Source organism: Anabrus simplex, chromosome 11, assembly GCF_040414725.1.
Source record: "Anabrus simplex isolate iqAnaSimp1 chromosome 11, ASM4041472v1, whole genome shotgun sequence".
Lineage (NCBI taxonomy): Eukaryota > Metazoa > Arthropoda > Insecta > Orthoptera > Tettigoniidae > Anabrus > Anabrus simplex.
In genome coordinates, this window is record NC_090275.1 from 130,371,603 (window position 1) to 130,390,214 (window position 18,612).

An 18,612-nucleotide genomic window follows, 5' to 3' on the forward strand; every position below is an offset into this window, starting at 1 on the left:
AGAAAGATCATCTAGTTTTACATAAATGAGAAAGATATTGGACAGTTAAAATGGTACTCAAGTTTAGCTGAAGTTCGATTCCAGGTTGAGGTCCGTCATTCTGGCATTTTCCCGTCAATCACCTCCTCCAGCCAGAAATGCCTTACATGCTTAGCAGGTCATGAAGACACGGCAGTAGACGTCCCACGATGAAATTACGTTGCACTTTGTAGGAGAAGAATCCATCTTGAGCTGGCATGTCACTTCAACAGATCTACTCATCTTCAACTCCTGCACGATTATGGATCTTCATTTGTGTTCGATTATGATATGACTTTGTGCCTAACAGTGTTTAAAAACTAGCTCATTTAACCGTTCTCCACTATTCATGAACATTATAAGACTTTGCCTAACACTACGTGTGCCATACTGCCGCTCAGAAAATTACGCACTGTTTTCTTTTAAGTGACTTACATTTTATCGCCTCTTCTACTGATCCCGAGTGTAATTGATCTTTTATCTCCTTTTCCTATGCATTGTTTTTCATGTTTTAATCGGCTGATGATGACCTGGACTAGGGTCGAAACCGGTACCACTTCTACTTATTATTAAATAAGAATGTAATTCACTACATTTCTTATTCTTTTGTATTGAATAGGTTGAATCTCTTTATCAATTATTTCAATTTTAACATGCCAGTAATGTAAGCTGTAACTAATGTAACAGATATTAGAATTTGCGCACACACGTCGGAATATTTAATACTCTCATGGAGAAATAGACTTAACTTGGATCACTAATTTTGAAGTACACTCCGTAAGACTTTATTATGAATAACTGCACTAAATTAGCAGAGTAGATGTTCGTCTTCACGGCTGAATTTATTTTCCATGTGGTCCCGATGAATATCGTCAGCAGCAGAGTAAAACATAGTAGCCGAGTAGATCAGAGTAGGAATTGATTTAGTGTGAACATGATGTTTTATAGTTTTCGCTCAGGGGTTGTGCCTTTCCTAGAGACGTTAATTGGTCCACGGGGTCTCTTGTAATTGGTGGTGACTGTTTCTGGAAGCTTGTCGTCTGCTCGCAACGCAGGTCGGCATGCGCCTGCCTCACTTGGGGACACTGGCTTGTCACGTGATTTACCCTGCACTCAATCGAAGACGGATCAATACTTTGTTCCTCTGAATGAACACAAAAAACCAGTTTGGTGCGCTACGAGCTTTCCAAATGATGAATACAACTCCTGGTGTACAATAAAACTTTTAATGTCGACCTATCGTAAATAATCCCATGATGACCAAATTTGAAGGGGACAGTACCACTCGCCGCTCTCGCGCGTGCGCACACAAACAACGAAAGAACAATTTAAAACACACAGAAAATTAATTACTAAGAGCCTGAAAAGGCAGGTGATAAAAGACTACGGAAATACAATCACGTAGAACCATTCTTGTAACTATGGCACGTGAAATGAAATAAAATGAAATACCTGGGAGCAGCACATCTGGAATCTCGAAATATTTACGTCAATCAAAATAATGACTCCCAGCAGAGAACCGAGCCTTGAAACAAGTAAAGCCATGATAATAGGAATTCGTAGATCAAGAAGCAGATTTTAAATCCCAGTTTGTTCATCATTTTCGATCCCTCCATTGTTGATATCACGAACAGACCAACTTAACACTCGGAGAGTGAGAGACAGACTGAGTGTCAACACAGATGGCTAGAGCGCCATCTTCAATGAGAAACTATAAGTTTCACGTCACTTTCGGGTAATGTTATCGCTAATGGCGACAACGACAGTCAAGGAGAAGTAGGAATAAAGGAAGTGCATCACCAAGACAGGCTTGGTTCGGCACAGCACGTAACCTGGCAGTAAGGAACCCAGTTAAATGGTGGCAATGGAAAGAAAAAGAGCTACTGCCTTGGAGCCATTGCAGGGAGTAGTGAACCCTGAAGAAACAAGAGTCACCGATGCAGCAACACCACAACTGCAAGCAGATCCTTAGAAGGTGTCTTTGCAGAAAGGGAAAAGCACGTGAACCCAAACTGAATTGGACAATTCTGTCACCAAATACCTTATGAGGACTTATCACAGTGGTAACTGCTGGAAACACATGGCTAACATGGACAACACAGAGCATTCCCAGCATTTCAGTATTCCTCACATCGTATTGAACAAAATTAGATAAGAAATTGCTAATGAACTAGGAAGTCCTCAGCATCACTTCAGTAACAGATAAAATGCACAAACTCCCACTGGAACATCCTGTCACATGCCTTGTTCAGCAGATAACAACTAGTATATCCCTTAAAGATGTAGCTTCATTAAATTGGTCATCAGCACAACCTTGGATAAAAATAGAAGACTGCAGCTATATGCAGAAGGTGCATAATCAACTAATGTCAATCAGACGCACTTAGGCACATTTTACAGCTTTATTCAGTCTACATGTTCAGTGTGGTATTTTAAGTTGAAGTGGACGTCACTTTATTTTTATTTTAAACATCAAGATTTTAAGCCAGTACATTCATAATAATATTACGGACTATATATTCAAACTCCACTGATTCTCTTGCTCACTGTGTTTCGTTTCTTACAGGATTTTTATACTCCCTTTTAACTCGTGAGGGGGTTTACCTCTTCACAGGCACTGCATGTACCATTCTAACCACATACCGGGAATTGAAGCCGGGTCCATGAGGACGGCATCTGATAGTACTAATCGTTACAATATGGAAGTGGACAATTCACCTGCATGTTTTATGTAGAAATTAAGAATTATTGGTAAATCTGAGCCCAAGCTGAATTTTGAAGCTTGAAATATTCTTTCTTGATAAAACGTAGCACAAAGCATTTGTGGTCGACATTATCTGCTGTCCATAACGGGGAATCTATAGACATAACTACAGAAACTGTACGCAAGGAAGGCACAAATATTGTCCCCTTCACATTTGGCATATAAGAATTATTTGTAATATCTACGAGTGTAAGATTATCATTTTATTAGCACGGGCGGCAATTTCCCAACTCCGTGTTACAGAGAGCAGTGCTCTGGCTCGAAACTGGATTTTCCAAGCGAGAGGCTGAGCTATGGATTACTTGTGTCAGGCTGCCAGCTGTCCTCACGTGACCCACTGGGAGAAGCCAAGGTCGTCCGATCGATAACGAGCAAGGCCACGTCACACCTGACAGTACTCTAATGAAATGTAACAGCCTATCAGATGCAAGTCACTGACCAATCAGAGACTACTACGGCAATACACCTCAATCTTAAGATGATTAAATACCGGTGTTTCCAGAAGAAACCTTCTCTTGATTTTGACTCTTCCTTGGATGATTGTCTTGGGAATTCTACGCTGACATTCACGTCGCAGACACTCTTGGATTCGATCACTCGGCAGAACAGATTCATTGTCCATCCTAGATCTACGAGTTTATCAGATTTTAGGACGAAGTTACGTATAATTGATCGTGTGTGTGTACAGGGCAGCTCCTACTACTTGTAAAGAGAGAAGAGGAACTACTGCGTGCTGCTCCACTACATCAGGAAGAGGAAGCCTACTATCGCAGCTACAATGGTGTACTAGAATGTAAGGCAATCTCCGACATGGAGGAGGTGACGACCGGTGGTGGATGACCTACCACATGTCCAGTCGCATCAATCATTTGAGTACAATTTTATAATATTTATCTGTTCATCTTTGTAGAGGTAATGCTTCCTTATTCATTTGACGTAATTTTCTTCTAGTCTTGCTGTAGTTTGATATTTTCTTTCTTCTTTCCATGGTGTAAGGTAGTTGTTAATTGGATGAGAATGATTATTGGTTCCTATTAGATAGCTAGTGATGTGTGAGTGTCTTCTACATTTATTCTACCTGTCCCATTCAATAGTATAGGAATGATTTAAAAATCATTGTCCTCGCCGATAATAATTTAATTTTGAAATAATTTGTAACTTATTTTTTGAAGCCATGTGGGACAGATTGTCGGCACGTTTATCATGTCGAATTTTCCCTATACATTATTATTGTTCTCTATGTGGATTTCAGGCATATTTGTGTCATCTGGTAAGTTATCGAACCTTAGCTTACGTGGATTTGTGATCTCGCATATTTAATAATAATAATAATAATAATAATAATAATAATAATAATAATAATAATAATAATAATAATAATAATTAAATTCCATCACGGGTTAAATAAGAAATTAAGGGTCATGAGTGTAAATATTGTTTATTCTTGTGTGTGAAATATTAATATGTGCTCTAGTAGGATAAATGTGAGCCTGGAAGACGGCCGAATCTTGACGGATTATTTATTGTATTTATGGACTTGGGAATGGATCAGTTATTATGTGTTTGACTTGTGAATCCATTTACTGAGTCTCATGTGGTTGCACATAATTTCTTCAGGTGGAACACGTGTTAGTCGATAGCCACTGATTTTAATTAATAGTAATGTCGTGACTCATGAACCATAAACGGGTACGTTTATATTTGACCTGCGTTATGTTCGTTTCTGTAACGATAATTGTCTCCGATGATATCTATCGCTGATATTCTCACGAGCATCGTTGTTGACTCTATCTTCTTAATTTAAGTGATAATCCTGACATCATCACACTCCTAGTTGGTGCAAATGGTATTTCTTTACCCGATACCGTCATCAAAAATTTTCTAAGACTTACGTAGGTGGTTTGAAAAGTTCTCGGAATGTATCTTACTAGAATTAAGTATCTTACCTCGGTGGAACTATTTTATTTTTCAACATAGTCTCCCTATAGAGTAATGCATTTGGTCCAGCGATGTTCCAATGCCTTGATTCCATCTCGAAAATGAGATTCCTCCAGGCCTGCAAAATACCTCTCCAATTCGGCCGTCAGTTCTTCCCTTGTAAAAAATCTATGGCCACCGAGGAAAATTTTCAGCTTGGGGAATAGATGAAAGTCTGATGGTGCCAAATCAGGTGAATAAGGTGGATGTGGCAACAATTCGTACCCGAGTTCATGAAGTTTTGCAATGGCAACAATACTTGTGTGTGGCGGAGCGTTGTCCTGATGAAAGATGACCCTTTTCCTTGCCAAACCAGGCCTTGTTTCGCGTATCTTTTCCTGTAGTTGGTCTAGGAAGTTTGCATAGTATTGCCCCGTAATTGCTTGGCCAGTAGGAAGATAATCTATCAGCAGAATGCCTTTTGCATCCCAGAACTGAGGCCATGAACTTTCCGCCCGAACGCACTGCCTTTGCTTTCTTTGGTGGTGGTGAATCAGCATGTTTCCACTGCTTTGACTGCTGTTTTGTCTCTAAGGTATAGTAGTGGACCCAAGTTTCATCTGTAGTCACGAACCGGCCCAAAAAATCTTCTTGGTTGCACTGAAAACGGGCCAGACTTTGTTCGGACATTTCCAGTTTTTTTGCTAGGGGCTTTACGTCACACCGACACAGTTAGGTCTTATGGCGACGATGCGATAGGAAAGGCTTAGGAGTTGGAAGGAAGCGGCCGTGGTCTTAATTACGTTACAGCCCCAGCATTTGCCTGGTGTGAAAATGGAAAACCACGGAAAACCATTTTCAGGGCTGCCGATAGTGGGATTCGAACCTACTATCTCCCGGATGCAAGCTCACAGCCGCGCGCCTCTACGCACACGGCCAACTCGCCGGTGGACATTTCCAATCTGGTGCGCTTATTGTCCAATGTCAAGAGCCGCGGCACCCATCTTGCGGATAATTTTTTCATACCCAATTCTTCAGTTAAAATATTATATAACCGTTCAGAAGACATCCCTACAGCCTCGGCAATCTCCCGCACTTTCAGTCGACGATCCTCCATGACCATTTTATGCACTTTTGCGATAAATTCTCGGGTCGTAACACTTTTTGGCCGTCCACTACGCGGATCATCATCCAAGCTCTCCCGACCAAATTTAAACTCGCTGGTCCACTTGGCAACAGTTGAAAATGAAGGAGCAGAGTCCCCCAGTGTGTTCTGAAAGTTGGCATGAATTTCCTTTGTTTTCATACCTTTCTTTACAAAGTATTTAATCACTGCTCGAATCTCAGTTTTTTCCATTGTCACAAATCACTACGCGGGAACAACAACAAAGAGTCGTCACTACCACACTCCTGCAGCTAGAGTACTGACGTGCCATGTGTTCACTCACAAAGGATGTGTGATTATTGCACGGGAACCTCGTTGCTCTAGCACTGACATCTAGCGGTGATTCCGAGAACTTTTCAAACCGTCCTCGTAGATTAAAATTAAAATGTAATACTCATGGACTAGAAATCGCTGTAAACATTGTAAACTCTTACCGTATAACCCAGTGTGAATGCTGTGTGTGTGATTAGTTATTATTTCTGTGGATTGAGATATTTTTGTGATTACAATTTGACTCGATCACGTGATCGTTGTTTGTGTTTGTTGAGAAGTAAATCTTTAGTGGATTTTATTCCAAAATTAGATAGAGTAGGGTTTAATGTCTTAGATAAAAATGAATAAGCAAGTGTTATGTTCGTGGAGAGGAGTCACAAACAATTTATTTAAAGCCTACAATACTAGAATTTTCAATGCGTGTAATACTGAAGAAGGATATTATGTTAGTTTGAGTAATTATTATGGATATTTTTGAAGTGACAATTATGGGAAAAGTTTCATTTTGTAAAATGAAATGTGAGGGAGACAGCGGCTGCTAATGTTTGTGCTCCGTGCGGTAAAAAGTGAGACATTGTGAGGAATTCGTTAATTGTGAAGGGGATTGTGGACGTAATTTTCATAAGGAATGCACGCGAATGTCAAAGAAGGCTTACGAGGCGGTAAGAAGTGATCCGGGAAAGGTGTGGACGATTGTCACCCGCGAATGTGACGTAGTTAAGGAGGTGACCGAGAAGATACAATTATCTGTTACAGAACTGAAAACTTTATTCATGGTTGAACTCAGTGCTATTAAGGAAGCGACAGAATTTATAAATGACCAGTTTGAGAAGTTCAAAACTCTCACTGGTGAACTGAATAAAAGAACATCTGAATTAGAAAAATCCCTGGCGAGTGTAAGCAATGATACCAAACAGGCGTTAAACAGTAGGAACAATTTGTTAATCAGTGGAATGTGTATGACTTGGTAAAACAAACAGCCAGGGCATTGGGGGTTGACTTGCATATTCAGGAGATTGACGTCGCTCATCGTCTGCTGTCAAGAGGTGGGGACGTTGGAAGAATTGTGGTGAAAACTTGGTTAAAATCTTGGTCCATGTAACCCACCTTTGCTATCAAATTATACGATCTGCAACTCTGTGTACTTTAGGCCAAGAGATGTTAAGGAAGTTACACAAATCATAGAAGCTCTAGCCAACAAGAATAATTACACAGATGACGGAATAAATAACATACTCCTAAAGAGGTGTGTAAATCATTTGGCCCCCTTGCTCACCGAGATAAATAATTTGTCATTGCAAACAGGAGTAATACCAGATAAATGTAAAATTGGAAGAAAGACGAAATACTGAGTGCAAGAATACAGAAAAGAGTGCTGAACACCCAGGATATTGGACTGAACTGCCCTTCACGTAAAGTATTCATTAATGACAATCCTTCGCCCAGGAATGAGAACATTGCGAGAAGGTGCGGGCTACTGAAGCAGAATGGCAAAATATTTGCCACATGGACAAGGGACTGCAAGATCTACATCCGTGAAGCTAGGGATACACCAAGCAGGCTTATCAGCAACGAAGAAAAGATCACACACCTCGAGAATAAACTCGGACAGTAAACACTGCAGGTACTATACTCACACGCAGTTATACTGATTTTAAATGGTACAGGACATTTATAGCAGTAAGGAAATAATAAGTTCTGTTGAGATCCAATGTGATACTATAGAAAACTATAAATTACAAACTAAGAATCAAGCTCTAAATTCTAAATTTAAATGTATCTGTATCAATGCACGAAGTGTTAGGAACAAGTTTGAGGATCTTATGCTTATTATTGATGAGGTTACAGAACTTGACATTATAGTTATAACAGAAAATTGGCTATCAGATGAAGAAACATCCTATTATAACATACCTGGCTTTGAACCTTGCCATCTAGCTAGAGAGGGTACTGGAGGGGGACTGTCAGTGTATGTATCAAGAAAATGGACAACTAAAGTCACTAAGATCATTAACAGTTATCACAGTATTCTCCAAATAGAAGTATTTAGCAAAAACCGGAGATATAACGTAATTTCTTATTACAACCCAAAGGAGAGTAATATTACTAACTTTATGATAGACCTTGAACTTGTTTTGTGCAATACCCGAAAATCAAACTGATTGCTGATAGGAGACGATAACGTAGATTTTCTAAAAGATAGCAATATTTATAGGAACTATGTATCCTTATAGAATTGTTACAATTTTTACCCCTGCAGTACAAGGCTTCCAACAAGAATAACACCCACATCCTCAACTTTAATTGATCATATACACTCAAACTTTGCCACTGCAGATTACCGTGTATATAATGTAATAAGTGACCTTAGTGATCATAATATTCTAATTCTAGAAGTAACGACACAAATTAAAGAGAGCTCCCTTCCATTCATTAGTGACGCAAATATACAAACACACATGAAAATAAATTACACGACGCTAAATGATTTTTTCACAAAAAAATACACGTACAAATTTATCTACTGACGTGAATGAAGCCTACGACCAGCTCTGTGCTTTTATTAGTGAGGGACTTAGAGTAGCTACTTCAAATATTGGGCAAAAACCACCACGAAAAGATACACATAAGCCATGGGTAACACAAAAATTCCTAGAAGTTTTAAAAAGAAAAAATATCCTATATGCAAAAACTAAAGCTAAAAACCCTTCAACTGAAACAATCGAAGAGTACACAATATGTTGCAAGGACGTAATTAAAATGAAAAGATTGCTAAAAAGGTCGTATTATAATCATGTAATTAGAAAAGGGGATACTAATAAAGAAATGTGGAAGGCAGTAAACCAGATACTTGGTAGAACTAATAGTAAACCAAAAGTTATAGAAGTTGTGTATGAAAATATTCAATATACTTCTAGTCAAGATATTCGTAAAGCTTTTAACACATTTTTCGTTAATGTAGTTGAAAACTTGGTTAAAGATCTTGGTCCATGTAACCCACCTTTGCTATCAAATTATACGATCTGCAACTCTGTGTACTTTAGGCCAAGAGATGTTAAGGAAGTTACACAAATCATAGAAGCTCTAGCCAACAAGAATAATTACACAGATGACGGAATAAATAACATACTCCTAAAGAGGTGTGTAAATCATTTGGCCCCCTTGCTCACCGAGATAAATAATTTGTCATTGCAAACAGGAGTAATACCAGATAAATGTAAAATTGGAAGAGTGGTACCAGTTCTTAAGAAAGGAACACAATCTGACCCCAGTAATTACAGACCACTATGTATAGTATCTTCACTAGCAAAAGTACTTGAAATAGTAATAAAAAACAAGTCTTGAATTTCCTAATAAAGCACATTTCTTCTTCAAATTTCAGTATGGCTTCCTACCCAAACATAGTACACTTTCAGTAGCTTTTGAGATAGTTCCCCTTATACAGAATGCATTAGATAGTAATAAAATAGCAGCTGGACTTTTCATAGATCTTGCAAAGGCATTTGACACTGTTAACCATACCCTACTACTTAATAAACTAGCAAGTGCAGGAATTAGAGGAATAGCCTTTGAGTGGTTTAAAAATTACTTAACTGATAGGAAGCAATATGTTAATATCAATGAAACTAAAGGGCCCATCTACTATGTTAAACATGGTGTCCCACAAGGGTCAGTGCTGGGACTATTACTGTTTTTAATATTTATTAATGATATAGGTTATCTTGAGTTTACTGGTAAGATATTCCTGTTTGCAGATGATATATTTATATTTTATGACAGCAGTTGTGAACAAACGATTATGGAGTATATGCAAAAAGATCTGGACATACTAATATCATGGCTGAACAAAAATAACCTAGTTATAAGCACCTCAAAAACAAAATACATGATATTTCATAAACCAACACAAATTATCAATACCTGTAATGTAGTAAAAATTGGCAATGAGCCTATTGAAAGAGTAAAGCAGTTTTCATATTTAGGCCTGGCTTTAGACAATAACTTAAGTTGGAATGAGCATATCTTCAATGTAAAAAAATATTAGTGTAATTGGAGTACTAAAAAGATTGAAAGACTATGGAATAAACAACCAACACTTAAGAAACATATATACCTCTCTCATACATTCACACCTTATGTACATGAATATAATATGGGGAAATTGTACACAGGAAGCTATAAAGGGACTAGAAGTACTCCAAAAGAGAGCTTTAAAAATATGTATGGATTTGATTTACTAAAACCATCTGTGGAAGTTTTTCAGGAAACAAACATATTACCAGTACAATGCCAGATTAAATACTCTCAAGATTTATGTTCAGGTATTAAAATAATATGATTTCTGTTAATACAGAACTACGATACAGCAAAGACATTCACACCCATAACACAAGATCAGCAAACCAGTTGTACAAAGATTCCACTAAAACTACCACATATGGTGTTAAAAGTATTTATTATTCAGCAAGCACACCCTTTAACAATCTACCTCCAAAATTGAAACAAATCAATAAGTTGTACAGATTTAAGAAAGAAGTAAGCATGTACTTGCTTTAACAATATGTTGGAGAATAAATCGATAATCACTGTGTACCTATTTTCCCACCTAAGCTTAGTATATCTTTAATATCTTCTTTTTCCATGTAAAATAATGATATTATGATGTAAATCAATCATTGTAAATATTCTTTGTTATATATGTAGGCCTATGCGTTATCTGTTAACTGAAACTTAAAGCTGCCAAGCTGTGATTGTAAAGGGCAGTCCCTCCTTGAGCCACTAGATCACTGGGACATTCTATAATAAATAAATAAATAAATAAATAAATAAATAAATAAATAAATAAATAAATAAATAAATAAATAAATAAATAAATAAATAAATAAATAAATAATATCTCGACAGAAATTTTTATTTGTTTTCATTTTCAATCTACTTGGAGTAACGATAATTTAACACGTTAAACAGGAAGGTATATAATTTAATCGATGATGATAAATGGATCAGAAAATATATATTAAAAATTTTAATTTGTAAATAATCATGTTAATATTAGAGAGAGAGGTCTTCTCATAAAAACCCGTTTATTATGTCAGATGTAGGCTAATCCTCGTCTGTACCGAACGAACTGGCAGAGTAGATGTTTAAATTCCAAGATTTCCTCCGATTTAAATTGTTGTTTAAGAGTGCTGATTTGTAATAAATGTTTAAAACTAATATTTAATAGTGTTGATTTTATTTTCGCTAGCCTTATTTCTATTCCTGCCCTAAAAATTTTTTCAAAGCCAGAAAACGAACGGTCTACAACTGAGACTCTCATTCTCCGGCTGAGTAGCCAGGTAAGAAGGGTGCAATATGAAATTCTGAAGGTGCAGGTGGCCTTTCAAAGGGAGTGGCTGAGACGGTCGAGGCACTGGCCTTCTCACCCCAGCTTCAGATTATGGGTATTTGAAGGTGCTCAAATGCGTCAGCCTCATATCGGTATCCATGTAAAGGAACTCCTGTGGGACAAAATTCTGACTCCTCCGCATCTTCATAAACTGTAAATGTAAACAGTGGGATGTAGAGCAAATAACATTATTATTTGAAGGGTTTTTTAAATAGGTCAGTAGAACATTTTAAAATGGCTGCACACAAAACTCCGCAGTTCTAGGAGCTCAGTGTTGAAAACATCCCTGGGATATGAGCTACAGGAAAATAAAATATGAGAATGTATTCTTCATTTATTCCTAAAAATTCCAATCCTTTTCTTAATCATCGTTGTCCAGTCAATTAGATTAGCAGTTTGACTGCGAGCGCTAATGTGAATCTCTGTATTGTTTCACTTATAACTACATTCAGTGCGAAACGCGTGAGGGTCTTGAGCCAAGGACACGTTACAGAAAGAATTATGTAAATAAATAAATTTTTATAGAATTTGGATCAAAAAGAAAATGAGTAAAGAAACGAGCAATTTTAGGCCGGATGTGATTTAGAGCTCAGAATTTGGAACCTTTCCGGGCCCTTTAGCCCTTCAACTTTTGGCACAATTGAGAAAATTGCTTAATTTTACGTTTCTCGTAGTATGTTTTCTATCCTGAGGAATGGGCTAATGCTTAGTGAAGAAACATCTGTTTTGGTTTTTGGACCATTTTGGCTTAAAAATTCAATAGCTTCTCCCTATGGAGTGACATTGGTATCACTCCATCCCCATGGGAAAGAAAAACTCATGTTCTGTGAGGTAATTGTAATTTAACTGATCACCTGTTGTCCAGTAACTGTAATTCAGGCCATCATTGCAGACAAATGTGCCACCCAGTCCATCTGTGTGCAGAAAACATTGGCCTCGAGACAAACAAGTAAGTGGTATGTGACAGGCAAGAATAATGCCACTTCTAACTTATTCTTTGACACTGTGCAGTGGACCAAAACTGATCTCTATCATCTAGAATATAGAAAACGTATTGCTAACCAAAAACTAGCTGCATCACCCAAGAACCGCGAGAGAAAGACTCACTTTGCTCCATTCTGTTGGGGGTCGAGGACTTGCAGACCTACCTCACAGATCTCACTTCACCATTGAACAGTGTTTTAGTAAGCGCTGTTCAGTCTCAGGTCCCCGCGATAGACCAGACAATATCACAGTGGAAACTGGCTGATACGCTGAGAAGTACACCTGCAGACAGACCGTTCAGGACCAAGTTCTTGCAACTAGGACCTACACACTGCAGGACTGTGATCTCTGTTGATGGAGTTCCACATGCAGTGAGACAACTCTGAATACCAGATACAGGCGTGATGAAGTAAGCTCCAGCCAGTCAACACTTTAGCTGGAAGTGTCAGTCCTGCAAACTTTATGATACCATCGTGCTACTTGATGAGACCAAGTTGTGACAAACTGCACACTACACTGACTTGTATAAACACCTCAAAGTTCTCAATCTGCACCCAATCACCTATGTAAAACTCTAAAAAGAAGTTGTATTAGGCACCTGTCACTGCACAACTTTACCATCTGAATGATGGGCAGTTCTCTAAATAATTTGTGTTTATAGTGCACTGGTGGTGATCATTATGATTTTAACAGCAAGTACAACTGGGCAACCATACTCTAATCAGAGGGGAAAACATGGAAGAAATCCAACACTTCAAAAAATGAAGGTATTAGCCAAAGAAAGACTTGCTATGCCTCCATATGTAATACCGTCAGGATCGGAAAATAACAAGAGTTGACCAAGGGAGGTCGGATAGGATAGATGAAAGTGAGGAGCCTACCACAAGTAAGTGGAAACAATGCTAGAACTCAGCTAAGGAGCCAATCGACGGTCCCAAGTTGAGCCCTGGGACCCCTTTTAGTTGCTTCTTATGACAGGCAGCGGATACCGTGGGTGTTATTCTAGCGCCTGCAACAACAAGAGCCTCTTCCTTGTATCAACCGGGCAATAGGAAGTTAGTACCGCAGCCTTAATTAAATTACAGTCCCAGCATTAGCTTCATTTGAAATTGGGAAATTACAGAAATGTCCCGAACTGTGGAGCCAACTGGTTCAAATTTGTTCAATTACTCACATTTCTGACGGGCACATTGGCAATGACGTCGATATGGTCTGCAAGTGATTTGGTGTACTTGAACTCGGGGCGCTCGGCCGACAGCGAGTAGAAGAGTTCCATCACCTCGGTGAGACTCATCTGAGCTCCGAGCGTCAGGGCAGGCGCGGTCGAGTAACTTTTGAGCTCCTCCACGCCCATGATGTCGATGAAGACTTTAGGCTCCACCTGGCGGCGGTATACTCCTGTGAACCAGAAACAACAGCGATGATCACTGAAAGGATGCTTCTTCGATTCCATTATTCTGAAAGTAGGAATTTGAAATTATTGCTGTGAACAAATCTTTAATGAGTTGAATATATTTCACGATCCACAAGAACCTGTGAGAGTTGTCACAACTTGCTTTATGTCGCACTGACACAGAGAGGAAAGGCGTAGGAGTGGGAAGGCCTTAATGAAGGTACAGCCTGGTGTGAAAATAGGAAACCATGGAAAACCAGCAACAGCGGGGTTTGACCTCACTGGCTGCAGCTGTTTGTATCTATTGGCTTATTACGAGGTCAGCAAGACCTCTCGGTCTAGAGGTAGAGTGCCTGCCGCTCACCCTCAGCTCCTGGATTCAGTTCCCGATCAGGCGACAATATGTACCTGGTTCGAGGTCCACTCCGGTAGCGATAGGTGGTCTGAGACTACTTCTGGAGACTAGCGCAGGCACTTTTTGTCGCGAGAAATTTCGAGACATCTCGAGAGCGTTGTCCCTGCATTGTGCAACGAGTAGCGTGTCGAAGGTCTACGGGTAGTCGGAGCTGAAGGTTGTTTGTGCCGAGTGCACAAAAAGCCAACCACGGGGCTTCTCCATTCCGTAAATACGTGTCAAAAAGCGACTAGGGCGTTCATTTCTACCGAGGTCTATTTTGATGCAGTATTACATAATTATGAAGGATACGCATTCCGGCATTGTATACAGCGGTAAGTACACGAATGAATAGGCTAAGTACGGAAACTGACGGCTACTGTAGTTACAGCTACCTGGATATTAGAGGCGTGCATTATTCGAATTCGAGATGGGGCAAGACGCTCCTTGCTGCATATGCAACCACTATTACGCATAAGTGAAGCATGTAATCTAAAATTCCTGAGTTTGCTTCAGGTAGGTGCACATCGTTATCAGACCCCGCATTCAATATTATATAATATTGTGTTTGCCGATATTTTGGTGACGAAGGAAACAATTGCTTGCATTGTTGGCATAATTACCCAACAACAACAAGAGTACAACAAGTACTGCTATTTTAACATTCTATACCCAGCAGAAAATCACAAATTCAGTGTCCGTCATTTACAGCTTTTACTTTTCACTTTACACTAGCACTAATCGTTATCCTAAACGATTTGATACCGGAAGAGAATCAATCAAAAACTGCTGCAGATAATTTATTCCAATCCCTGTTGACGGAGGAAAACTTGCCTACATCAGTATGACCACTGCCAGCGGGATATTCGCTATATGACGGTGCAATGTGTAATTGAAGACGATGTCCGAAATGCAACATAAGTCGTGGATGTCGGTTATTTTGAAGAGATGCCACATAGCACAGCCCGCTATGTTTTTTATTCAAAAGAAGTAAAATATATCAGCAGAAATACTTCTGGGATGATCCGACACATAATATAAATGAAGAGGAATAGTCACAGAACACCTCCACCTCACAAGAAGCTACCCTGCCGACAACGATTGTGAGGCATCCAGGTAGGTTAACATCATAATAACAGTTATTAACAATAATTATACTGGTTATTCAGCTAAGAAGTCCACCTGAAATAACTCGTGAACAGTTTAAGATACTGGCATTCTGTCTTCACTTTCGTTAATGGTATTAGTTCAAAATGCAGTGCTTTCCTAGGCTTTTGACAAAATTTATCGTCACACACATTTCCATATGAGAACCGCTGTTGATAACTATCAAGCTTACACTCGTAGTTGCTGGGACATCGCATCGCGTAGCTCGCAGCACGCGAGAATCAGTCTCGAGAGCGTTGCCCATCAGCCCTGCTGAAAGATTTGGAGCAAAGTCGGGCATTTTAGGTTACACGTTCCACTCGTGTGTAATGGTGGTTGCATATGTAGCAAAGCACATCTTTCCCTATCTCAAGTTCGAATAATGCGCGCATCTAGTACCCAAGTAGGTGTTCATCCTATCTACAGTTATTCAGCTAAGAGGTCCATCTCAAATGAGCCGTGGACAGTTTAAGATACTGACATTCTGTTTCCACTTTCGTTAATGGTATTAAGAGGTTCATAGTTGAACACGCAGTACTTTTCCAGGCTTTTGACAAAATGTATTGGCTCGCACGTTTTCGTATGAGAACGTTATTTCACGCAATAACTGCCAATGATGCTATCGCACAGCTTGCCCTACAGGAGGATCGGTCTCGAGAGTCTCGAGCGAGAGCGTTGATACTGATGGAGAAAGCTCGAGAGGATCATGCATCACATCTTAATCTACGAGCCTTTGGGCTGAGCAGCAAGCAGGCCTCCAAAACAATAACTGAAACAAACGATGTAAATATTTCCTGACACAATCCATGTTTATTATCTAAATAAATTGTTATAGTCTATTTGATAATTCATTCTAGACCTTCCTTTTTCTCTCAACTTAAATACTGAGTTTAGTAAAATTATATTTAGCTGTCTTCAGAGACAAGAACATAACTGAGTCTAGTTTTGACTCTCTTATGGGTAAGCAGAGATCTATACCAATATCATCTGCCTTAAGAGAAATTCAAGATAATTGTTATCATTATGAGTGAACATACATTTTTAAGTTTAAAATTCCAGTTCTGTAAGTACATTACGAATAAAATGTCTTGTACCCCACCATTACTTGCTTTCTTAAAGCAGATTCTACTGGAAGTTTGCATGATGCAGATACTTTAATGTTAACGACAAGTGAGGATTCAGAATTTTGAGTGCAGGATGTATGTAAGGAACACTGACCTTGGCCGGTGTTCCCCCCCACCAACATATACGGCGTGTCATCGTCTATGCTGGAGAAGATCTGGAAGACCTCGGCCAGAGAGTTCACTCGATACCAGACTGCTCCATCAAGGGGCAATCGCAAGGACGAACTCTCGAACTGCTGGCGCTGAAGAATTGTGGTGCGAGCCCCAAACAGCTCGTCTATCTCTGGCTGGCGGCCGCACGGCATGCCGTTCTTCGGGCACATCCCTTTGGTGAGGTCCTGTAATGACAACAACAACACATCCCTAGCATGACAATCACAACTGAAGCTGGTGATACACATTCAGCCAAAACACCCTGCTTACCGATAAAAACATCCTGCACTTATCTTTAACTCTCATGTTGGAAGCATTTTTCATGATTTGTGAGAGGTTGAAGTATTGCCAATATTCATTTTGTCTTCTTTAGAGGTTGTCCTGCGTGATGGCAGGGTCTGCTGTGTGCATTTGTTGTCTCCATTTACTTTTGCCTCAGGCCATGTCTTTAGGTTGTTGTGCACTGTATCGGCCCATCACCATCTTGGTCGTACCTTGGGCTTCTTTCGACGGAGTTCCACTGTATCATCCTGCGCATGCAATACATGCCCAAACCACGGTAGATGGCTTGCCTGCATTTTCCCTGTGGATAATGTGAGTTCTCGGAGACAACCATTGTTGCAAGAAAAATAGTTTGAGGTGTTCAATGTATCGTTCATCTTGAAGACAGCATCAAGTTTGGAAGTCAATCTAGTACTCTAATGGAACCTTTTCATCTGATCTTTAAAACTTGATTCAAAAGGAAATTGATGATTAATGATTGAAAGTGTATAAAAACAATAGAAAACAAATACATAGATACTAATAACGAATGTAGAAATATAGTATTTTATTTTTTCTCCCAATATGTTGACTGCCGGCTTCATCAGAATAATATTGAAGATGTTTCAGTTTGTTATTCTGGAAACAACTGCAAACATGTGAGAGAATTCTGTGACGATAGACAGCTACTGATTGGTTGAAGTTCCGGCCATGAACTGCGTCACGGCTCTGTCAAATGATCCCTAGTTATATTTCTGTTACAACAACAATCACCACCAATCTTGGGTCAGACACAGCTGGGGACTGGGAGACAGCAGAAATGTAGCAACATTCAACACTCTGTTGCTCACAGACAACAAGAAATAAGAAAGTACAGAATCATGTTCCCAGAAGGAAGCCATTGGCCACAGTGCAGGAGGAAGGAGGTTTGTTGCCACACTATGAGGACTGCTCACTTGTGTCTTGACTTTATATCTGGTGTACTCCAGCTGATGATGTCGCCTAGGGGAAGAAACATGTACCGAATAGGTGGAAAGCTAAATTTAATACTTAAGTACTTAATCTTAAAAAAATGCTACTTGAATACTGGTAAGTAGATGTAGAGTTTCATGATAAACGTATTAAGTATACCAGATACTGACCTCAATATCTTGGCACTTGCGGATCAGCTCTGGAGGAGCGTCCTTAGCCAGGGACTTGAAGGCATCGAGGATGGGTCGGTAGCCGGTACAACGACAGATGTTCCCCCCGAATGAGTTCTCCACCTGCCACATGGTGACATCCTTGTCGGCCGTCAAGCTGCCAGTCATATAATACAAGACATTTCTGTGTTGTTAACCACAACTCTTTATGCATTTATTGGCATGTTTCATCTGATCTGTTAAGGAATTATGTGTACAAGGGCACACAAATACGACTCGGCCAATTGGCTTCTTTATTTACATTGTATGCCACAGATAATTTAGCCTTCAGAATACCATAAACAATAGACCCTGGAAAGATGTAACTGTACAAGATTATGAACAGTGGATTTGTTACATAAGGAAATTCAGAGATTAATTTTCTATGTAAGGTAGTGGAAATGATGTGATTATGAAGATAGTATTATAAGAAGAGGAATATGGAACATG

The 18,612-nt window shown here is 39.3% G+C and overlaps 1 protein-coding gene across 5 annotated transcripts in view; it reads right to left on the bottom strand.

Annotated features, from left to right (window-relative positions):
- LOC136883355 (uncharacterized) overlaps positions 1–18,612 on the bottom strand; it is a 647,239-nt gene that overhangs the window by 342,149 nt on the left and 286,478 nt on the right. For all 5 annotated transcript variants that reach the window (XR_010861242.2, XM_068229694.1, XM_067155608.2 and 2 more), the window contains 3 exons: positions 18,124–18,280; positions 16,662–16,905; positions 13,685–13,908 (listed from right to left, as the gene is read on the bottom strand). Coding sequence is in view for 4 of the 5 variants with exons in the window: in XM_068229694.1 (XP_068085795.1) it covers positions 13,685–13,908; positions 16,662–16,905; positions 18,124–18,280 (625 nt within the window). In the remaining variant the exon portion in view is untranslated. The remainder of the gene's footprint in view (positions 1–13,684; positions 13,909–16,661; positions 16,906–18,123; positions 18,281–18,612) is intronic.